The 19,039-nt window shown below is 44.8% G+C and overlaps 1 protein-coding gene and 1 long non-coding RNA gene across 2 annotated transcripts in view; one reads left to right on the top strand and one right to left on the bottom strand.

Moving 5' to 3' along the window:
* The window catches only part of FAAH2 (fatty acid amide hydrolase 2), a 24,214-nt gene extending 12,476 nt beyond the window's left edge, over positions 1–11,738 (top strand). Inside the window, exons 6-11 of the mRNA XM_001375409.5 lie at positions 1–61; positions 2,267–2,384; positions 7,910–8,029; positions 8,585–8,696; positions 9,848–10,042; positions 11,369–11,738. The exon at positions 1–61 is cut by the window's left edge and continues 75 nt beyond it. Coding sequence (XP_001375446.2) covers positions 1–61; positions 2,267–2,384; positions 7,910–8,029; positions 8,585–8,696; positions 9,848–10,042; positions 11,369–11,550 — 788 coding nt within the window. The 3' untranslated portion in view covers positions 11,551–11,738. The remainder of the gene's footprint in view (positions 62–2,266; positions 2,385–7,909; positions 8,030–8,584; positions 8,697–9,847; positions 10,043–11,368) is intronic.
* Positions 11,739–11,829: 91 nt separating this feature from the next.
* The window catches only part of LOC103101662 (uncharacterized), a 106,490-nt gene continuing 99,280 nt past the window's right edge, over positions 11,830–19,039 (bottom strand). Inside the window, exon 4 of the long non-coding RNA XR_008914435.1 lies at positions 11,830–14,317. This is a non-coding gene — a long non-coding RNA (uncharacterized LOC103101662). The remainder of the gene's footprint in view (positions 14,318–19,039) is intronic.

Below are 19,039 nucleotides of genomic sequence, written 5' to 3'. Positions count from 1 at the left end.
GTCGCTATGCTGAGGACTTGGAGCCCATGCTGAGAGTCATGGCAGGACCTGGCATCCATAAGTACCTTCTTGACATTACCTTATGCCATAGTTGTCTGATTGCATTTCCCTTTCCTTTATACTAACAGTGCCGGGCATTTCAGCCAAAGGCTAGAAAGTGCGGCCTCCTCTCATTTGAGAGGTTGCCGCTGCACGCACTAGTAGAATTCTCATTTTCCAAATGAGGAAACTGAGGTTGCAAGAGGTATTGGGACCAGTGTGTGGTCACTTGGCTAGTAACTGTCAATACTGGGATTGGAACCCAGGCCTCTCCTGATTCTAAGTTCTGTACATCAATCCTTAAGTTGCATGACCTCTCAGTGCCTTTGACTCAGTTTACATATCTATAAAACAGAGGTACGGATTCGTAGGCTCTAGCAAAGAAATAAGCCCGTCTGGGAATGTTGATTTGGGGGGAGCTTCCTGAAGAAGGGGCTGGATAAAAAGCAGAAAAGCAATCCATTCCAAACTGGCCCTCTCTGTCTGTTAGAAAATGGATTCAGTTCACATTCTGTGGTTCTCTTAGCTCTCCCACTTCAAACTGGCTGAAGGAGGTTCTGAAGGAACCAGTTGCTAGAAGGTTCTCCTCTTCTCAGAAGGAGACTGTTCATCAATGGCATGCTATTGGATGGCAGTCAAGGGCAAACCTCGGATTAGAGGGAGTCAGCCCCCCATATGACGATCCCCCAGCTTCTTTGTCAGGAGGAGGCAACTATGCCTTGTACGTACCTCAGAATGGAGCCCAATCGAAGAGCTACTAGAGAAGACAATTGGTCCTTGACAAGAGTCCCTAAAGCTCCCTGAAATGGGGAGCCTTTGTTCAGAGGCAAGATAGCCTCAGAAGAACAAGAAGAGCCCACTGATGGGGAAGTGGGTCGAGTGCCTCCACATACCCTGAAACATCAGTCATGGAAGCTTCCCCTCCACATGAATACATTAGTGATGTCCAGAAGTGAGCCTCTCTGAACCTCAGTTTCTTCCTTGGCAAAACAGGAATGATACCTGTAGTATCCACTCTCAGGGTAGCTGCTGTAAGGCTGCGATGTGATGGTATGTGGATGTGCTTTGTTGTTTGGTTGTTCAGTCATGAGCCTGTGGCCCATAGCACATACGTTTCTTTCTCCATCTGGTAAATCTTAAACAAAAATGGAAAGGACACTCCATCCAAAGTCAGAAAACCTTGGTTCGAATCCCACCTCTGACTCTTATTACATGTACAATTATCACATGCATATTAGGCATGTCATTTAACCTCTGTGGACCTCAGTTTCCACATCTGTAAAATGAGATAATTAGACTAGATGACCCGAGAAGTCCCTATCAGTGATAGAACTCAAATCCTGTAATTTTCTATAAATATCTCTTATTAAATCGGAGAGAGCAAGCAATAGAGAAAAGAAGCGGTAGGAAAACGTGGTTGATCTTCAAAACGTGACCTTGTTCTCGCTTGTGGGATGATCCACACATTGAACCTGTCATTCTGGTGAGGTGTGTAATTTTAGTAGTTAACCCTCTACCCTGTGCCATTGGGGAGCAAGAAGAAAATCCCAACGGTTCAGTGGTAGCTGGCTGGAATAATCCGAGCTTTCGTGTGCTTTTCTAGTCTGCTTTTAAAAACAGCAAGACTTACAGCCACCACTGGGAAATGATGTGATTGGCTCTGTAGGGGGAGGACTGGTGTGGGGAGAGACTGCGGGCAAGGAAACTGGCTGGGTGATAAGGGCATGAGCAAGAGCTGGGGAAGGGGAGGAGATGCCACCAGAGCGACACCGCAGAGGGCAAATAAAACGACTTTGCTGCTGGCTGCAGAGGGAAGGTGGCTACAAGACGAGATGCTGCAGGTGTACCCAGCTGTCATTATTGCTTGTTCTGTAAGGCAGTTAACATCAGACTGAACCCATCGATGATTGTCTTCTTGCCTCGAAGATCTCTCAGTGACCTCATTTGCAGGGGCTCATGGGAGCTTATTCCTAGACCTGGTGGTGTTGGTTTTTCCACAGCCTTGCACTCCATGCTCCTGCCTTCTTCTGCCTCTCTGACCGCTGTGCTTTGCTGCCTTTCTTTACATTGATAGAGGCATGCCAGGCCCCTTTGTTTGGGAAGAGCCCACTCTTTCAGAAGGTGGAAGATTCTGACCATCATGGGGAAAATAGGTTACCGCTCAGTAGTTTAGGCAGCGGGAAGAGACAGAGAGACCTTTTCTCAAGACTCCTTTCCTTCACCTTAGGTTAAAGCTGGATAAAAAGGTTCCACTACAAAAAATAAAATTCTATTGGATGGAACACGATGGGGGCTCGCTTCTAGTGTCTCCAGTGGAACCAGAACTACTTCAGGTCCAGAAGAAGGTAAGCAGAAGCAGGATGGCAGTGACACCTACGAAGTGTATGCTGCTGCTGCTTTTTCTGGTGGCTAGTCCGAATACCAATGGCAGACATAGGAGTCGGTCGTATTGTCCAAAGGCGAGTTGAAATGTTTGGATGCTGTCACATGATTCTAGCGACAGTTCTATCAGACTTGCACTCCGGCTTCAACTAAAGTAATTAATTGTATGTGTGTGTATGTATGCGGTGGAGCAGCTGAGTGAGGCAGTGGATAGAGTGCCAGGCATGGAGTCAGGATGACCTGAGTCAAAATCTGACCTCAGACACTTCCTAGCTATGTGATCCTGGGCAAGTCACTTCCCCCTATTTGCCTCAGTTCCTCATCTGTAAAATGAGCTGGAAAAGGAAATCGCAAGCCACTCTAGGATCTTTGCTAAGAAAACCCCAAATGATGTCACAAAGAATCAGCTACAACTAAAACGACTGGATAATAACATGTATATAGCAGAGAGAAGTCATAAGTTCATAGAACCAGAGCTCAAAAGGACCTTAGAGTGACCTATGAGAGTAACTTCTCATTTGAGTTGTGTTTTGAAAAAATGTTCTCCGTGTGGCCCTGAACAAGTCACTCAACTTTAATTGCCTCTAGCCCTTACCACTTTTGTGGCATAGAATCAATACTTAATATCAGTTCTAAGACTGATTAGGTTAGGGTTTTTAAAAAATGTTTTACTGTTGCCTCTTCCCATTTTGTCTTAGTCACAAACAGACGCAGATAAGGGCAGATCTAAATAGTTGAAGAAATATGAATTGTTCATGGGTAGGCTGAGCCAATAAAGGAAAAACGACAATACTCCCTATATTACTTTACTTCTTCAATGCCATACCAATCCAGTTGCCAAAAGGTTACTTGATAGAGCTAGGAAAAAACATTAGAACCAAATTTGCCTAGAGAAACAAAAGTTCAGGACTATCAAGGGCATCAGTGAAAAAATGGAGAGGGTGGGGGGCCTGGCAAACTATGCTACACAGCCATAATTTTGAAACAGTTTGGTACTGGGCAGTTGGGCAACCCATCAGTTACACAATATGCAAAAGCAAATGAGCACAGTAAACCTAGTGTGTGATAAACTTTTGGAGTAAGAACTCACTATTCACGAACAACTTCTGGGAAAACTGGAAAGCAATGTGGCAGAAATATGCATGCATATATACACAAATACATACATCTAGTTTCTTCATCCAATTTGTGCCCAGTTCTTTGCTGGCATTAAAAAGGCTGCTATTCATGTTTTGATATGAATTGTTGATTTGATACTGACTGATATTTGATCTTTTTATATCTTTGACTTCCTTGGGTTATATGCCCAGTAGTGGGATTGCCGTGATAAAAGATACTGTCTGTTTAGTCATTTTTCTTTAATAACTCCAAGCTGAAATCCAAAATACTTAGACCACTCATTCATAGCTTCATTCAGAATACATCAGTGTGTTTGTCATCCACAGTTCTTTCAAATTTTTTTTTAATCGTTGCCAGCTTATATAGAGCGATGTAAAAATTCAGGTTGATTTTATCTGCATTTGGAACATGTTTTCTGTAGTTGTAAATTTTATTTTGGAAGCAATTCATATTATTTGACTATGTATCCTCTAGGGAATGACTTGACTTGATGTATTTGTGCCAATTCCCTATATAGTTTGGATATCAAACTTTTATTGGTGATAGATATTTGATGAAAATATTTTTCCTATTCTACTGTATCTCTTCTAATTCTGTCTTCACTGATTTTATCATCTGTGCAAAAAGATTTTTAATTTTATGTAGCCCAAATTGTTTTTTATAACTCTTGCCATCGCTTCGTTTCTTTGTTTGGTTTCAAATTCTTCTAGCCCTCATTGTAAGAAGTGCCAGATCTCATTTAATTTTTTTCATGATAAGAACTCATATTTAGGTTATATATCCCTTTTGAGTTTATGTTAGTATATGGTATAGGTGGATGATCTAATCCTATTTTCTGCCAAACCAGTTTTCAGTTTTTCCTGCTGTTCTTGAGTTTATCAAATGTTGTCTATTGTTTTAGATTATGTTTCTTGCTTATCTCATTTGTTCCATTAATCTCTCTCTCTCCCCCTCCCTTCTTAATACCATGTCACTACCTCCCTTGCTCATACTTTCCCCCCTCATTATTTCCTTTGAGATTCTAGACCTTTTATTTCTCCAAATGAATTTTGTTGTGATTTTGTCTAGTTCTCAAAAGTGTCACCCAGGCAATGTATTTGGTTCAGCCCTAAATCTCTAAATTAATGTAGTTGCTGTTATGTATGGGCTAGGATGCTGGTGGCACACTAGCTAGGGTAATCATGGCAAGGGAAGTTGTGGTGCCAAGCTGAGGCAATATGGGTTCACTTTGCCCCTAGACTCCAGCTGTGAGCCCTTTGGGCAATAAGAATACAAAAGTCTATCTCAGTCAAATGGAGCACTTGACCTCCCTGGAAGCCATTCTCCAAGACTCCAAAGTTATAACTGAGCTGGTGTTCTGTATTGGTTTCTAAACCAGAAGTGCAATCACGGATCAGTACATGTATATTATACTCATACATATGTATGGTTATGCCTATGTTTTTCTAATAGCAATTTAACTGTCTCTGAGAAGCAGGCAAACATTTAAGTATCCTTGATGTAAGCATGATTGTTGTCTGAAGTATCTGATTGGGTGGTGCCCTCTCGGAAACAACCAAAGTTCCAGGAAGAATTTCTTCTGCTGCCTTCACTTACCCAGAACGGGGTTAACACTGAGGTTAGGAGACAAGGGTCCCCAGATTTAAGGAGCTTGCTCACTTGGGACTAATTCTTGGTTACAAAATAAGAGCTGTAGTCAGTCAACAAATGTTTATTAAGGGCCTTCTGTGGCCCTGTGCCAGTTGCTGGGGATACAAAAAGAGGCAAAAGACAATCCCTTTCCTCAAAGAACTTACAATCGAATTGTGGAGACAGCATGTAAACAAATATATACAAAGCAAGCTATACACAAGATAAACAGGAAATAATTTATCGAGGGAAGGCACTGGAATTAATAGAGGTTGGGGAAGGCTTCCCATAGGAGGTGGGTGGGGGAAAGAGGAGAGAATGGCTAGTTTAGGACAAGTGGCCTGGGAGAGAATTGAGAGGTCAAGGGATTGGAGGTCACAGTCTGAAAGAAGACTAGGGTTTGGTAAGGGAAGAAGAGCATGGAAAGCCAACAGATAATAGTTGGAGAAGGGGATTTCAGAATTCTGGAACAGGGAAGTGATACATTTGTGAGCTACAATTGTGAACAATAACAAGATTAAGGATACCATCTTCGCTTGTGGTAAAGGTCAGAGGAAGCGAGTAGACTGAGGAGCTGAGTGGTTAGGGCATTTGATGAAGAGTTGATATGTATGTTGACATCCCCAAGTATTGGGGAGAAGAAAAAAACTGAGGGCCAGGCACTGGACTCATTGAGGAATGAAGGGGAATGTCTGTGGGTCTGTAGATAACAGCTACTGGATTTTTGATTGGGTAGTATATAGGAATACTGTGAACCTCAAAGGAGGAGGGGTCATTTATTTTAAAAATCTTACTTTCTGCCTCAGAATCCATACTAAATATCAGTTCCAAGGCAGAAGAGTGGTAAGAATTAGGCAAAGGGGATTCAGCTACTTGCCCAGGATCACACAGCTAGGAAGTGTCTGAAGCCATATTTGAATCCAGGACCTTCCTGGCCTGGCTTTCTATCCACTGAGCCACCTAGCTGCCCTGAGGAGAGGTTACTGAATGATGGAGATAGGGGAGAACCTGAGTGTTGCAACAAGGAGGTAAGGAGTGTTCTGACTCTCCTGCCTTTACCAATCTGTTGAGGAGAGTGAGTAAAGGTGCAGCCAATACTGGAAAGAATGGCCAGGGACTCTGTGTCATCAGGGAGAAGCCAGGCCTTGGGAATTGCTAGAAGATGGAAGGAATGGGAGAAGAAAAATATTTAAGATGAAGGAAAGTTTTTTGCTGATAGAACAGGTATTCTAGAGGGCTCGGTGGAAGGGCTGGTGGAATTAGGTTGGAACTTTGAGGTGGGAAGGTTGAGGGTGTGAGAATAAGGAATTGGGTGATGGGGGCAGTGAGGAATTGGCTTTGGGTGGCGATTTGAACAATTGGAGTTCAGAGCCACTAGAAAGTGATGAGAGAATGTTCCTCATTGAGTGGAGGGTGCCACTTCCCAACGGGAAGCTGGAGCTCCAGCTGGAGAAAAATACAGCATGACATGGGAGGACATAGTCAGACAATTAGATGAAAGACCCCAGGTATTCCTCTAGATTGTTGGAACTACTAGTCAAGGCTGTGTGGTGATGTAATGCCAACATTCTAATACAGGGAAAAGAAACAAGTGTCAATTCAGAATCTTGATGTCTCTAAGGGATATCAAGGGCCTTAAATAAGAAAATGCAGAAGTCCAGGATAGATTGGTTCTGTTCTGGTCCTGGGGGCTTTGAAGTGGGAGAAGAGAAAGGAGGGGGGAAAGGAAGAAGCCTGAAGTGTAGAAAGGAAGAGGTGGAACTTACAATTTTTCATCATTGGGGTATTGAAGATGAAGACCATACAGACATGGAAGAAAGGACATTGCGTGAGCCTTACCCTTATTTTAAGTAGACAAAGGAGAATGTAGTCTGTACATAGTAACATCAATAACATCTGATGACCCACAGTGAATGAATTAGCGAACATCAGCAATGGAAGGATCCAAGACAACTCCAAGGGACTCAAGAAGCCAAAGGCTGCAGTCTGCCACTAGAGAAGGAGCTGACAAAGTCTGAATGCATGTCGAAGCCTACCGATGTTCCTGTTATTTCCTTCCTGAATTCTCCTGGATGTGTGATACGTGTCTTCTTTCACAACATGACAAATATGGGAATATGTTTTGCATGATGGCCCACGTGGAACCTATAGCAATTGCTTGCTGTCTCAAATTGGGGAGAGGGGACAAGAGGGAGGGAAAGAATTTGGAGCATAAAGTGTCAGAAAACAATTGTTGAAAATCATTTCTACATGTCATGGGGAAAAATACAATTTCAAAACATTACTGGAAGAAAGTAACGTGTACAAAATGTAAACTCATGAAATGCTCTTCTCCTATTCTGCCATGGAAGAATAATCCAAAGATAATACTTTGCTTGCAGTATAGAGAAATATTATCTGTGAGACTGGGTTTCATTGTCAATCTGAAACTTCCTCCCAAACAAACCCTCAATATCAGGCATGGCCCCTCCCCCTTCTGTTCTGCTTTGGAATGACTATGGATTACTTTGGGCCCATGAGGCCTGAAAAAAGGGTCCCTGTTCTGGCCCAATAGCCTTAGCTCGGCAGCACTTCTATGCTTACAACCACTAGTTAGCTAGTTGTTGTCTTCGTCATCCATTGCTCTGGTGGGCTGAAGGAGAAAAGTGAGTCTGGCTCCTTGGAGCCCTTTTTGGCGAGCTCTCATCTGCTCATTTGGATGTAGTCAGAGTTTTCAACCGATCGTTTTGTTTGTTCTTAGGTGGTGAGACATCTTGAGACTGTGCTAGGGGCCTCGGTTCAGCATGTCCAACTTAGACAGATGAAATACTCATACCAGATCTGGGTCACTGTGATGTCAGCCAGGAACCAGGATGGCAAGGTATGGTGTCTTGGGGCTGTGACATCACCATACGCTCTGGGGGTCACAATCGTGGGTTTTCTATGGCTGAGATACACCCCTTTTCATACAATGGGGGACACAAAGGCTGATTTTTAATCCTGCAATTTGGGTTTACAGTGACAGGAACTCTGGAGAAAACCTGCTTCTTCTGTGAACTTTTTCCCCCTTTCCTACAATTCTGTTTTCTCTCTTGGCAAACTTTATACCAATGTGAAAAGGCAGAGCATTTTCCAAGAGTACTTGTTGTATGGCTCTCTGCTGGATGCCAGTCTTGGAATTGCAGGACTGGCCTTAGGTCAGGAGTCAGTTGGGTAAAGGAAGCCACAGGCATTTCTTTTCTCTTGTAGACAAGAAGAATGGCCTGGTCACTCCTCAGGAAAAAGGGATAGTGAGGGGAGCTCATTTCTTCAGTTGTATCTCTCTCCTTAGACTATGGATTGTGAGTTCTGGGAAAAGCAAGCTGAGGAGTTTTACCTGACCCATTTGTTTCAAAACAAGGGTTCAACTCTGTGTGTTTTGTTTGACAACTTCCAGGAGGCGGTGAAGTTCCTGGAGCTGCTAGGAGATCACGGAAAGCCTGTGTGGCCCCTCTGGGAACTGATGAAGTGGTTCCTTGGGATGTCAACACACACCATCCCTTCTATTGGTACATCCAGCCATCTTCTCTCACAGGGAAACGGCAGCATGCAAGAAGCCTGAGCAAAATTTTTAATCCTGAAGTCCTTGAAAATTTTCTTTTTACACGGAATAAGGATAAGGAGAAAGATATGGCCTAGCTAACCTGTCAGGAAGGTAGCTCACAATCTGAGGAGTTTGCCAAAGTGTTACAATTTGTAAAATAGTTCCATGAGGAAATGGGTTGAGATGGTAGGTACTGTCCTAGAAGGGAGAGAAAGTGGGTTTAGCCGTATTGTATTTCTAATGGAAACCCCTGTGATCTCATGAACCTGGGCCAATGCTTTGCTTATCCCCTCTAATACTGGGCGGTGGCAATGATTGACCAGACTTTTGCTGAGCCACAAGCTTGCTGTCTTGCTGGTCAGTGAAACTCTCACCTATGGGTAGGCCACATTTTCTAGTGCTTGGAGTTAGGTTTTCAAGGCTTCTTCTGACTTCTATTCCTAATGCTAACCCACTTAAGATAGTGATCTGGAGAAAATCACACAGCCAAGTGTCACTCAGTCGCCCATTATTGAGACCATGGCTTCTTTTGTCTTTGCCTTCTCTTCCTCCTTCACCTTTAGACAGTTCTTCCTTCCAGATGCACTTCTCCACCACCACTGGTACAACCCTAATTGAAAGCCTCATTCCTGGGATGGCCTCAGTTTCCTTTTTGAAAAGTGGAGGGAGTAACTAAGTTTCTTTTCGTTGTTAAGTTAGTCAGTAGGCAAGCTTCAGATGCTAGATATACTGTATCCCAGAGGATTTGGGCACAAAAATGTAGCCCCTGGTTGAAGCAGGGAGCTGCTACTCAGCGCCCCAAATGATTGTCCAGCCACTAGGAAGAGGCAGCAGTTTAATGAACCCTGGGTCCCAAGCTGACATTCTGTTGAAAACTGCTTTGGTGGCAGAGAATCTTGAATCTGCCCTTCTTGGTGAGGTGCGATGGTTTGTGCCATGGATATAGGGAAAAGGGGCTGCTAAAAGCCAAGGAAGGTATCTTTGGAAGACCTGGATAATTCCTGTGAGGCAAAGTGTGAGGAGCAGAGACTGTATGTGCAAATACTCTCCCAATCAGAGGGTATTAAACATAAGTGCCCTTTCTAATCTCATATCAATTTTCATTGTCATCCATAGGTCTGGGCCTGATGGAATCAGTTCTCAAACATGACCATCAAACCAATACCAAGTTTGAAAAATTACGGCAAACTCTTTGGTCAGACCTTGTAGACATGCTGGGAAATAATGGAGTCTTCTTATACCCCTCCCATCCTAAAGTGGCTCCCAAGCACCACTTCCCTCTGACAAGGCCTTTCAACTTTTCTTACACAGGTGAGTTGAGTTAGAATTTCCTGTGGATCCCAGCTTGGGAAGAGATGCATTTGTCCACAGCACAGGCTGCTCCTCCTGGGAGCTGCTGGAATCCAAGGGCTTCACAAGTGTACTCTCTGATAGCCTCGTAAAGCCAAAGTTTGCCAACTTACCTGTTGCATGCTGTAGAGGCTCAGGTGTCTTGTGCCTTTCTATTCATAACCATTCCATCTGAAGTTGAATATAACTATGAAGCCCCTTTCAGGCCTTGGAGAGTAGATTCAGTGGGGATGTTGAGCTTGAGTTTGAAGGGCTGCCAGGTAGAGGAGGGAACCGACTTGTACTGAAGGGTTCCAAGGAAGGAACCAGAAGCAAAGGATGCACGTGGCAAAGAGGTAGATTTAGTCTAGCAACTAGCAGCACTCAATGGATGTGTTAGCATTTGGATGTCATCCATGTCAGGTTCCTTCCTACTCTCAAATTCTGTGATTCTATAAAACCACCTAATTGGTGTTCTCACCACTGACGTTTTGCAATTCATGCTTTCTCCGTTTTGTGCATTTTCCTGCCTTCTTAATGTAGTAAGTTGGGGTTTTTTTTTGCTATTGACATGTATTGAGTCTTTCATCACTACCACATTTTGTCTTATTGAATGTTTATCTTCACTTCCAGTTAACACTTATACTAATGGATTGTTTTTATTCCAACGGGAGCAATACATCTCTTATTTTTAAAAAATCCACTTCCTCAAGGCATTTGAAGAGCTCCAAAACACACATTAAATTTGTCCAAAAAATCAGCAATACTTCAAACGTTCTTATTATGTTATTTATCCAAACACGCTAAGCCTAGCCAAGCAAGAGTTCCCCACTTGTGGCCCGCCCCTGCACTAATTTGCTGGAATGTCCATGATAGGGTCCTCTCCTCATCCGCAGGATGTGAGGATACACACTGATCCCAAGATTCCCAATGGACCATTTCCGAGTATGCCCTTCTCCCCATTCTCCTTATCAGCAAGCCTCCCCTTGTCACAATACCAGTGGCACCTGTAGTCCCGGTTTTCTTGGGCCAAGCATAGTTTCATTTGCCTAGTTGGTATCCTCATCACACCATGATCTCTTCATCACCATATGTTGTTTTGGAAAAAGTAACACAGTTGGCAGTACCAAGTAATTAGGATCTTTCCTTCTGTGCTGGTATCCCTCCTGAACTTAGAGAAAGCTGTACAGACAATGAAATTAAGACTGCATTTGTCTGTGAAGAAAGTGGAATGAATGAATGAATGAATGAATGAATGAATGAATGAATGAATCTTAAAAAACAACTGTGTTCTTCTGCTCCCTTTAGGTATCTTCAATGCCCTGGGCTTGCCTGTGACCCAGTGCCCACTTGGCCTGAGCAGTCAGGGGCTTCCTCTGGGTATCCAGGTGGTGGCTGGCCCCTTCAATGACCACCTGACCCTGGCTGTGGCTCAGTACCTGGAGAAGAGTTTTGGTGGCTGGGTCTGTCCCGGGAAGGCCTTAGAGTGACCTTCCCACAGTTCAGATTTAACCGATTTGTGGGTAACAAAGATTAGGAGGGACAACTACTGCTTAATTTTAAAAACACCATGATAAGCTCTTATGAGATTAATGGACCAAATCTAATAAGTGGATGAAAAGTAACAATGATAAATGTAAAATAAATGACACAACACAAAAACATGACGTGAAAAAGACTTAATGGCTTTAATGGACTGCATTAATAAAGTCACGACGTTCAGGACATGGAATTTGGGGAGACACTGTATTTCTTCTAGACTCTGTTCTGGCCAAACAGTCTGGAGAGCTCTGTTCCATTTTGGCATCACGCTTCAGGCAAAATATCAACAAGCCTACATGCGAGATGCAAGGACGCAGCCACTCCATCACACAAGGGTGATTGAAGCACCTGCGAACATCTAACCTTGCCTACAAACTTTGGATTCTAAGGTTCCTCTCAATGTTCTGTTTCTTGGAAAGTCACTTTGCCACCTCTTTTGCTCAGGCCATAGTTATATTCGCTGGAAGAATCATATCGCTAGTGCTATAGTGCATCCTACTAGAAGGCACTGGGGTTTGCCCCTTCCTTGCACTTCTTACCTCTGGCCGATAGATTGGTGGTCTAGATCTCAGTAAAAAAGATGGCACCTCAAAGGGGAAGGGGAATTCATGAGCATTCGTGAACAGAGCACCTTCCAGGAGAAACTCCTGGCACAGTTTTTTGTTGTGTTGTCTGTTGCCCAGGCATGACCCCATGGACCATGGTGCCCCAGGCCCTTCTATCCTCCACCATCTCTCAAGGTCGGCCCAAGTTTGGGTTCATTGTTTCCATGACACTATCTTTCCACCTCAATTGCTGCTGTCCCCCTTCAGTCTTTCCCAACACAAATGGCTAAATGGATGGAAAAGAACTTCCTGAAATTAAACATTCCTTTTGAGAAATAACCTTTAGCACTCACACACACATTCCTGGAAAGAAGATGGCAGCCACCTCTAAATGAGGGCCCTCTTCCTTCCCACCGGGGGCTTCTTCATCAGACACAGGACCCCACCACTTTACAGTTCAAATAGCTTTAAAAGATGGAAAGGAAAGACGAGTCTTAGCAAGCCTCCAAGGTCAATGATCACAAAGGAATTCGCACTGCAGGTCCAGTGTGGGCCAAGAGGAGGAAGATCATTAAAGACAGCTCTTAGAACAGGGAGAAGATGAAAGGAGAGGGACCAGGTGCTCCATCCCCTAGCCTGAGAGGCATAATGAGAAACTGATGGAGTAAAAGAGATGCAAAGGAGCAGCGCCTAGCACAGAGTCAGGCAGCAAGTATTTATTAAGCACCATACTACACACTCTGCAGGAGTCTTCTTGATAGTGTTCTTCCAGCTCCTCCTGGACACCCAGGACAAAAAATTGCCCGTTCCCTTTTTAGCAGCCCCCTAACTCATTCCCTGGGACTTGGAGGCAAAACCTTACCTTGTACATCCCAAGCAGTTCCATCTGTTACATCTGAGGGCAACCACCTTTCCTAAGAGGTTGTTCTAGTTTGTATCAAGAAGTTTTTTCTTGTTAACAACAAAGTTTCTACTTCAGTCAAAGAATGGAGTCTAGCATTGCCTACCTTCTCTAAGCCTTAGTATGCTGGTGTGAGTCCTTTCCGAGCAGGGGGTGTACTTGAATATGCTCCTTCCCTCCTTCCTATTCCTACTATTCTGGCTCTCCGGGGATACATGTGAATCCCGTCTTGCTGTTGGTCCACCAAGACTTTGGTGGCATCATTGATGACAAACTCTCCCTAATGCTTCAGAAAGACAATACAAGAGATCAAGAGGACGAGGAAAAAGGTGGAGGATGAATAGTGGCCCCCCCAAACCGATTAAAGGCTTCCTAACGAATGCCCATCTTGGTCATGTCCAGATGGCATAGGAAGAAGGGAAAGCGATGACCACATGAACTCAGGGGTCTTGTTTTCCTTGAGCGATGGTATGGGGTTGCCAACTCCTGCTGCATCTAGGAAGATTCTTTTAGACTTGGATTGGTTGAAGTCCTGAGCCCTAGGCATGAGCCTGCTCAAGCTCTAGAAAGCTAGCATTGGATCGGGATGGAGACTGAAGTCCCTGAAAAGCTCCCTGTCCAAAGTAGTCCTTTCCAGAATTCTGGAGGTCCCCAGTTTGGCATGTGTTTTAATAATAAGTGCATAGAAGTTCTAGCTAAAAGAAATTTCAGAGATCATCTATTCCAACCCCTGTGTTTTACAAAGTTACCATTGGGCAAGTCACCCGTGCCTCAGTTTTCTCATCTGTAAGATTAGGAGATTGGACTACATGGTCTCTTCTAGGCAGGACAAAGGCAGAACCTGAACACGTGGCCCTGTCTGTTTCTTATCATCCCTTCTCCCCCTACCCCTGAAGAGGGCTGAAGTCAATGCATTTTCTGCATGTTCCTTTCTTAACAAAAGGTTGCTTTTCTATCAGTGAACTTGACAAATGCTAACAAACCCAAATAGGTAAAGAAGAGAGAGTAGATTGCATTAGCAGTGGGAGTTGTCCCGCTCCACTGGGTAGAGTTTAGGACGTTTTGTGGATTTCAACTTTGAATTCATACCCACCAAGTTGTCTTGAGCACCAACTTCCATGTACTTTCTGGGTCCAGATCATCTCCTCGACTTGCTTGTTCCTGTTTCACACCCAGGGTTTGGCTTGGCTCTCTCGGCTCTGCTTGTGCCCCAGGAAAGGCTTCAGTCTTTCCTCCATGTAGCTCTTGGTGCTGCTTGCCTGATGTTATCTGCAACAGGGCCATGTTTGGTGTGGACATTTAATTACAACGATCTCTTGGCTAAAGGGTGAATTTCTAGCTCTACGTCTTAATCGGTAGGCTGAAAAACAAATGCTAGAAGTAACAAAAACATTCTTGATCTTGAAGCCCAGAATACATGTCTAGCAGAGTCGGAGGGATTCTGTTTCCTCCTCCTCCTCCTCCTCTGCGTTGTTTGGATGTGAATGCCACACAACCTCATCTTCACTTGTTCTGACTCGCTTGGCTGTGATTTCAAAACTTCGGGGTCCTTTTAGCAGATTTAAGGGATAAAGCCTGAACTAGCCTTTTTGGTATGCTGGGCCAGTCTGGGGCAGGGGGGAAAGCAGGCTAGTGCTCTTGGCTTTCCTAGAGCAAAACCCTGGCTACTCCAGTGCAGTCAGAGATCTGTCTAGGGGTCTGGGGGCTCTTGCATGCCAGACGCCATTCTGCTGTCCTGGACTGCTATTCTTGGGCCTTTGTGCCTTTATTCTGCAGCTAACTGGCAACCTGTGGGCTAGTCCAAAGACAACCACAAAACCAAACAACGACAACATAGGATTCTGGAATTCTAGCCCCAAATCAACAGTAAGAAACATTTAGTAAGCAACTACTGTGTATCACATTCTGTGCCAAGCCTTGGAGATATAAGAAAAGGGCAAAGGCAGGCCCTGCCTTCAAGGAGCTCATGTTCGAATGAGGAGACAACAAGAAAATAGCTAGGTTCTCACAGGATATGGATCTATAAATATACGCACACATATGAAAAGATGAGATTCTCTCTGTCTCTCTCTCTCTCTCTGTCTCTGTCTCTCTGTCTCTGTCTCTCTGTGTCTGTCTCTCTCTCTCTCTCTGTCTCTGTCTCTGTCTCTCTCTCCCTCTCTCTGTCTCTCCTCCCCCTCTCTCTCCCCCCTCTCTGTCTGTCTGTCTGTCTGTCTGTCTGTCCCTCTCCCTCTGTCTCCCTCCCTCTCATACACACACACACAGTGAGAGGGAATCTCATCTTTTCAGTCCAGTGAGGAAGGAGAAAAGGGTGACTGAGGAGGGCATTATATCAATAGTGATGAACTATCAAGAAGAACTTAATTTCACCTCCAGAAGAAAGCTTATTCACCAGGCAAAAGGCTGGTGGGAGGAAGCCACCCAAATACTGGGAAACTGAAGAGTAAGGAGACCCAGATGCCCCCCAAATGCATTCCCCAAATTCTTTGCTATGGGGGCATTATGAATTTTCTCTTCCTTGGCTTTAATTCTGGGCCCTCCTGCTGAATACATTCAAAGGCTGGGGCTTGGTCCCTGCTGCTATCTGAGAAATATAGAGTGTTCCCATCGGCCTAGCCTCCCGGGCTGTGGTTCCCCCATCTCTCGGACCAGGCAGGAAGCCAAGGAACCGCAACAATGCTGAGGCCTGTGCTCAAACATACTTCGGGGCTCCATAAGCTCACCAATGTGAGCCAGACTTTTTCGATGCTTCTGTGTTTCCAGGGTCTGTGGTTGTGGCACTTCATTACTTTAACAGACAATGTCATGAATTGTCATAAAAAATGAATGACTACTTTGTGGGTAGCTTGTGAGGACGGGTCCTTAGCTAGAGTGATCCTTGTATGATAGGCATCATGGAAAGGAAAGAGTCTTCTTGATCTCAGATCAGTAATGGCCCCCCGAACTGGCAACATTAAATACATGACTGGAGAGGGAGTCATTGAGGACAAAGAAAAAGGCACACAATTCTGATTCTTGACGATTTATTACTTGCAAAAGCCTGTTAATTAAGAAGCTTCATTAATCTCTCCTCAGTAGGTGACTTTGCCTCTTGTTTTGCTGTGCTCAAAGTCATCTGGTGCAAGTTCCCTCCTTAGCCTTCCTCTACACATCAAAAGCTCTCCAGCCCAGCCCCTCGGTCCCCTCATCCTGAGCACTGGTTTCCAAATTCATTCAGGAGCAATCCTAATTAGACCCAAGGAAGATAACATTCATGGTGCTGCCACAGCAGAGAATCCGAGGGATGCACTTGGGGGATGTCAGGTTCCTCTGCTCTGTAACTCCCCCAAATTTGAGTGGCCTCTTCCCGTCAGCCTGGTGGACTAAGCTTTCTTCTGGAAATGAAATGAAGTGAGAGAATGCAACCTCTTTGTGTCTTTCCAAAGTTAACCTCTCTGCCCCAAACAATGTTTTGTCCCCCAAACAATGGTTTCCTCCTTAGCTGCACTCTCACTGAGACCTGGCTACCCTCTGCTGACGCTGCATCTCGAGCCACCCCTTTCCAGGACTGGTCACACTTTAACTCATTCCCCCAAATTCATTGGTCCATGATGGGGAAATAAGAATACTTCCTGCTCTCCACCGCCACTTCGGACACTCTACCACCACCACTCAGTAACAGAGTCACAAAATCTGAATTTACCAACCATTCCAGATTCTGGTAACTGATATCTAGTGACCCCCAGGATGTTCTCCTTCCTTCCTCAGTCTTTATCTCCTCTCCAACTCATGCCCTCCTACCTGGGGACATTGACACAAGTACTAATACTCGCTTTAATACGCAAACTTCCCATTTCCTCAATTTGTCTACTTCCCATTGCCTAGCCTTCCACCCCACTTCTGCTACCTGCAAAGATGGACATGCTGTTGATCATCCATACGTGATCCACTTCCATATTCGTGACTTTCTTTCATCCTAATCTTTTATGATTCCATGTCCCTCTCCCTCAACATCCCTAAAAGTGTTATCAGTGTGATATTGTGACCTCCAATCCTTTTCTCCCTTCAGTTCTCTTCTAGACTGTCCCCTCTGAAATGGCTACACTTTTCTCCCTTATCTTTCCTGCTTGGTGAATTTGTTCAACTCTACACTTTAATCTCTTGCCCCCTTGCCCTAACCCCAGTCGTGCCTTCAACCTTAGATTTCTCCGACTATCTGACACCTTCCCACCTGTTCACCTGCTGACTGGAGCTACAGCAAGCCATAATACTGAGCTCACTGGATGTACAACAAGGTCATATGATATAATCTCCAGGTAGCTAGGTGGCACAGAAGAGTCAGTGTCCTGGGCCTAGAGTGAGGAAGTTCAGTTTTGGACACAACGAGTTTAAGATATCTCCCCACCTCATGTGATAGGGCAGCCCTTATCCTTGCCCCTGTAAGTATACCCTTGATCCCAGCCAGTCTTCTCCAGCAGATTGCCTCCCCCTACTCTCTAATTTTAACCTCTCCTTTATCCACTGCCACCCTCTCTGCTGCCTAAAAACACAACCATGTGTCTCCCATCCTTACAACACCCTCACTTGAGCTGACCATTCCTGGTACCTCCTTTGGGGGGCTAAACTGGAGAAAATGTCATCTACATCCAGTGCTGTCACTTTCTCTCATTTGGGTCTAACCCTTCTCCATAATGGCTTCTGACCTCATCATTCCACTGAAACCGATTTTTCCAAAGTTACCCGTGATCTCATAAGAGCCAGATCCAATGCTCTTTCCTGAATCCTCATTCTCCTAGACCTCGTTGCAGCCTTGGACACTGGGATCACTCTCTCCTCCTGCTAAAGACTGCTTCTCAGTTCCTTTGCTGGATCCTTACCCAAAACATGCCCCCTCTGGGTCCAATCCTGGGCCCGCTTCTCTTCTCCCTCTGGACTACCTCCACAGGTGATCTCAGCAGATCTCATCTCTATGCCAATGATTCTCAAATCCACTTCTCTGACTGGACCTTCTCTCAAGCTGGATCCCATCATGTCTGTCCAAAACAGAACTCACTATAACTCCCCCTAAACTCCCCTCCTTCTAAACCTACTTATTGCTGCTCGTGGCCCCAGCATTCTCCCAGTCACTCAGGTTCACAATCTCAGTGTCATCCTTGATTACTCACACTCACATCACATACCAATCTGTTGCTAAAACTTGTCATTTCTAACTTCAAAATGCCTCCGGTATAAATCGCTTTCTCTCCATTTACACACTCGCCACTTTGGTACCAGCAGTTAGTAGGACTATTGCAACAGCCTTCTGGTTGATCTCCATCTCAAGTCTCTCTCCACTCTCATCCATTCCCCACTCAACCACCAAAATGATTTTCCTAAAGTCTGACCATGTCATTCCCCTCATCCACAAACTCCGCTGGCTCCCTATTACTTCCAGGATCAAATAAAAAGTATGCTGTTTGGCATTTAAAGCCCTTCATGACCTCTCCTCTTCCTTCCTTTCCAATTTTGGACTCCTATTCCACGTGGTTCCCCTCCACAAACTCAGCTACACTGGCCTTCTGGCTATTTCTCAAGCTAACACCATTTCTGGACACTATGCCTTTTCATTGGCTGTTCTAGGGAGAGGGGAGGGCTTTAGGGGAAGGTGCGTGAACTTTGGGGTATGTTGAGTTTAAGATGGCTGTGAAACTTTGAGGCAAGACTGGAGGCCAGGAGGAAGGTTAGACACATATAAGTACATCTTAGAATCAGCAGCAGAGAGATAGATGATCATTGGACCCATGGGAGTTCATAAGATCGCCAAGTGAAATCATGGAGAGGAAGACAGCCCCGGGACAGGGCCCTAAGGACCCCCCATTCAAAGTGCAGCCACAGCTGGCCTGAATGACAAACCTTCAAAGAGATTGCCTCCAAGTTCAAATGGGAATTGGTCTAGGCCCAGAAGGCCCAACGAAACAGGCACAACAGCCAGATCAGATCTGGCCTCACCTTGTCTCTCCCCCTCACTGTAAG

Source organism: Monodelphis domestica, chromosome X (assembly GCF_027887165.1).
Source record: "Monodelphis domestica isolate mMonDom1 chromosome X, mMonDom1.pri, whole genome shotgun sequence".
Lineage (NCBI taxonomy): Eukaryota > Metazoa > Chordata > Mammalia > Didelphimorphia > Didelphidae > Monodelphis > Monodelphis domestica.
Note: the sequence above shows the minus strand (reverse complement) of the source record. Positions and strands in the feature narration are given on the sequence as shown.